General features: G+C 38.3%; 2 protein-coding genes across 2 annotated transcripts; both read left to right on the plus strand.

The window, feature by feature from the left end:
- The first annotated feature begins 299 nt into the window (after positions 1-299).
- LOC138891478 (uncharacterized) lies at positions 300-830 on the plus strand. Its single transcript, XM_070174777.1, has one exon. The coding sequence runs from the start codon at positions 300-302 to the stop codon at positions 828-830; it is 531 nt and encodes a 176-aa protein (XP_070030878.1).
- A 585-nt stretch (positions 831-1,415) lies between these two features.
- Positions 1,416-1,899, plus strand: LOC138891479 (uncharacterized). The gene is made up of 2 exons (XM_070174781.1): positions 1,416-1,644; positions 1,763-1,899. Exons 1-2 carry the CDS (start codon positions 1,416-1,418, stop codon positions 1,897-1,899), a joined length of 366 nt encoding a protein of 121 aa, XP_070030882.1.
- Positions 1,900-3,700: the final 1,801 nt, after the last annotated feature.

Below are 3,700 nucleotides of genomic sequence, written 5' to 3' on the forward strand. Positions count from 1 at the left end.
ATATTTTGTACATCCCTCAAAAGGCTATAAAAGGACAAGTGTTAGCGGACTTCCTGACAGATCACCTTATACCTGATGATTGGGAGCTAACTGACGAACTACCTGATGTGGACGCAACGGTTATTGAAGTTTAGCCTCCATGGAAGATGTGCTTTGATGGTGCTGCACATCGCGGAGGAGCTGGTGCTGGTGTAGTATTTGTCACTTCTCAAGGTGAAGTTATGCCCTACTCTTTTACGTTGACGCAACTCTGCTCTAACAACGTTGCTGAGTATCAAGCACTAATACTTGGGCTTGAAATGGCTGTCGAAATGAAGCAATTTCAATTGCAAGTCTTTGGTGACTCTCACTTGGTGATCAACCAACTTTTGGATAGTTATGAGGTCAAGAAACCTGAACTACGCCCATATCATGATTATGCTAAAAATTTAATGGGATGGGTCGGTGACGTGACTATTCAATATGTGTCAAGGAAAGAAAACAAGAAGGCTGATTCTTTAGCTGCCCTAGCTTCATCATTAACCCTGTCTGATCAAGCTCAAGTTACTGTCTGCCAAAAATGGGTATTACCGCCGCCAAATGAAGTTGAAGGTGAAGGAAATGAACTCAAGCATCTTGTCGCTGTTTCTGAAGCTGAGAAAGAAGAATGGCGACAACCCATTATTGACTACTTAAGTTATGGGATACTTCCAGAAAATCCGAGGAGAAGGACTAAAATCCGTCGTTGTGCACCTCGCTTCCTTTACTATAAAGATACTCTATACAGAAGGTCATTCGAGGGAGTACTCTTGCGATGCTTAGGGGAAGAAGAAGCACTCCAAGCTTTGTAAAAGGCACATTATGGGGTATGTGGGTCACACCAGTCTGGACCAAAGCTCTACTTCCATATAAAAAGGATGGGATATTATTGGCCAACGATGGTAAAAGATTGCTTGGACTACACTTGAATATGCAAGGCTTGTCAATTTCATGCGAATTTTATTCATCAACCTCCTGAAGTATTGCACCCGACTGTGGCATCCTGGTCGTTTGACGCTTGGGGATTGGATGTTGTTGGATCACTGCCAAAGTTCTCTGGTGGGCACTTATACATCTTTGTTGCAACTGACTACTTCTCATAATGGGCTGAAGCTGTTGCTCTTATGTTAAGGAAGTAAAGAAGGAAAATGTTGCAAGTTTCATCCGAGTAAGCATAATCTATCACTTTGTCATTCCTCGTTACATAATAACGGATAATGGAAATCCATTCGATAATAGGTTGATGAACAAGATTTGTGATCTCTCTGGCTTCAAGCAACATAACTCATCGATGTATAATGTTGTCGCCAATGGCCTAGCTAGGGCATTCAACAAAACTCTATGCAATTTTTTTAAAGAAAGTCGACTCCAAATCCAAACGAGATTGGAATGACCGTATGGAAGAAGCTCTATGGGCATATAGGACGACTCACCGCACGCCAACACAAGCGACTCCTTATTCACTCGTTTATGGAGTCGAAGCCGTCTTGCCACTCGAGCGTCAAATACCTTCATTACGACTGGCTATTCAAGAAGGGATCACTGATGAAGAAAATGCTCGATTTCGATTATCAGAGTTGGAGGCTCTTGATGAGAAGAGATTGGAAGCTCAACAGAGTCTTGAATGTTATCAAGCTCGATTGTCTCACACCTTCAATAAAAGAGTTCGCCCGAGATCCTTTCAAGTAGGAGACCAAGTCCTTGCCATACGAAGACCCATTATTACTTCCAATTAAACCTGCAGGGAAGTTTACTTCAAAATGGGATGGGCCATATGTCATACAAGAAGCTTACTCAAGTGGGGCATACAAGTTGGTTGATGCAGATGGCATGAGAATCGGCCCTATCAATGGCAAGTTTTTGAAGAAGTATTATCCTTGAAGTTGTAACACTCCTTGACACATGAGCCTAAACTGCATGTTCCTACACTCCTGGCCCGCATGAGTCTAAACTGTGTACGGCCCACAAAACAAAATGCCTGCTAGGTTGTAAACCTCGAAAGGGGCGGCTTAGGAAAACGTTAGGACATAAATAAACAAAAAATCCGCTAGGTTGAAAACCTCTAAAGGGGCGGCCTAGGAAAAAGTTAGGACATAAAAAATAAGAAAATAAAAAAAAAAAAAAAATCACTCATTCTGAACTACGGTATGACTTGATCCTCTTCACTGAGGTACGTAAGCAGCTTAGAGTTTCATTATGAGTTCATTCGCATAAGTTCAAAAGATACATAACTCCCCAATCGTAGTCAAAATAAAGTACGATGGAATGTAATTCATTCAATCAACATTTGAAAATCGAGCTGATATACCATTCTTCTGTTAAACTTTGGATCTCATTTGATTTAAAGGGGGTAAGCCGCTATGGTAAATTGGTGTCTACAATGAAATGATTAATATCTTCTAGGGGGCTGCCAAGCATTTGCATTGAAGTCCGGGGATCCGTTATGCCTTCACGTTCACCAAACCTTCAAGTATTTTTTTGGTTTGCCTTCACGACGTTTCAAACTAAGTGAGACTTGGACCCAAGATATTTAGTGAGAATGAAGCTCTTTAATTTCAATTTTTGACAAGTAAAAAGGACTTATAATCTCAAGGCTTCCACACAAAGATACAAATATTTTGGTGAAGTCGCGCTAATTTGGTACTGTCGGCATATCAGGAACCATAGTCGACTTCAAAATATTATCTGAAACTATCCTTAAGACATTAATTTTTGCATTTTGGATATGTTATAAATTTGGAAGTTTTGTTTCCAATGGATCAAACGGTTTGTGATTTCGACATTCCTACTTCAAGATACTAATGTTTTGGCAAAGTCGCGTAAATATGAAATCGTCAGTGTGTCAGAATTTAGTATTGACTTCAAAATATTATCTGAAATTATCCTTAAGGCATTAAATTTTTTATTATGGATATGCTATATTTTGGAAGTTATGTTTCCAATGGATCAAACGGTTTGTGATTTCGACATTCCTACTTCAAGATACCAAAGTTTTGGCGAAGTCGCGCAAATCTGAAATCGTCAGAGTATCAGAATTTAGTATTGACTTAAAAATATTATTTGAAACTATCCATAAGGCATTAAATTTTGCATTTTGAATATGTTATCTATTTTGATGTTAAGTTTCCAATAGATCAAACGGTTCATGATTTTGACATTCCTACATCAAGATACAAAAGTTTGGTCAAAGTTGTGCAAATCTGAAATCGTCGTCGCGTCAAAATTTAATATTGATTTCGAACTATTATCTGAAACTATCCTTAAGGCACTAAATCTTGCATTTTTGATATGTTATATATTTGCAAGTTAAGTTTTCTAAAAATCAAACGGTTTATGATTTTGACTTTTCTACACCAAGATATGATTTGTTTGGTGAGACTGCACAGATCTAAAATTTTCAACGTGGTGGAATCTAAAGTTGGTTTCAAAAAAATATTATCTGGGGCGATTCTGAAGGTGTTTGATTCTAAGTTTTGGATATGTTTTATATATTGAAGTCTAATTTTCTAAAAATCAAAAGGTTCGTTATTTGGACTCTCCCACGACAAGATATGAATCTTTCGTTACAAGCGCGGAAAGCTGAAAATTATGCGACCAAGATAAATGTCGGGCAATGTAAAGCAAAAGAGAAGCAATCTTATTTAAGATGAAATAAATATCCACTAGGTCAATCTAACAGAAA

Source organism: Nicotiana tomentosiformis, chromosome 1 (genome assembly GCF_000390325.3).
Source record: "Nicotiana tomentosiformis chromosome 1, ASM39032v3, whole genome shotgun sequence".
NCBI classification, from domain to species: Eukaryota; Viridiplantae; Streptophyta; class Magnoliopsida; order Solanales; family Solanaceae; genus Nicotiana; species Nicotiana tomentosiformis.

Bases quoted from the DNA above. Each gene is read 5' to 3' on its own strand.
- LOC138891478 (XM_070174777.1), top strand. From the start codon at position 300: ATGGCTGTCGAAATGAAGCAATTTCAATTGCAAGTCTTTGGTGACTCT.
- LOC138891479 (XM_070174781.1), top strand. From the start codon at position 1,416: ATGGAAGAAGCTCTATGGGCATATAGGACGACTCACCGCACGCCAACA. The intron at 1,645-1,762 runs GTTATCAAGCTC...TTAAACCTGCAG, and splicing joins AGCTCAACAGAGTCTTGAAT to GGAAGTTTACTTCAAAATGG.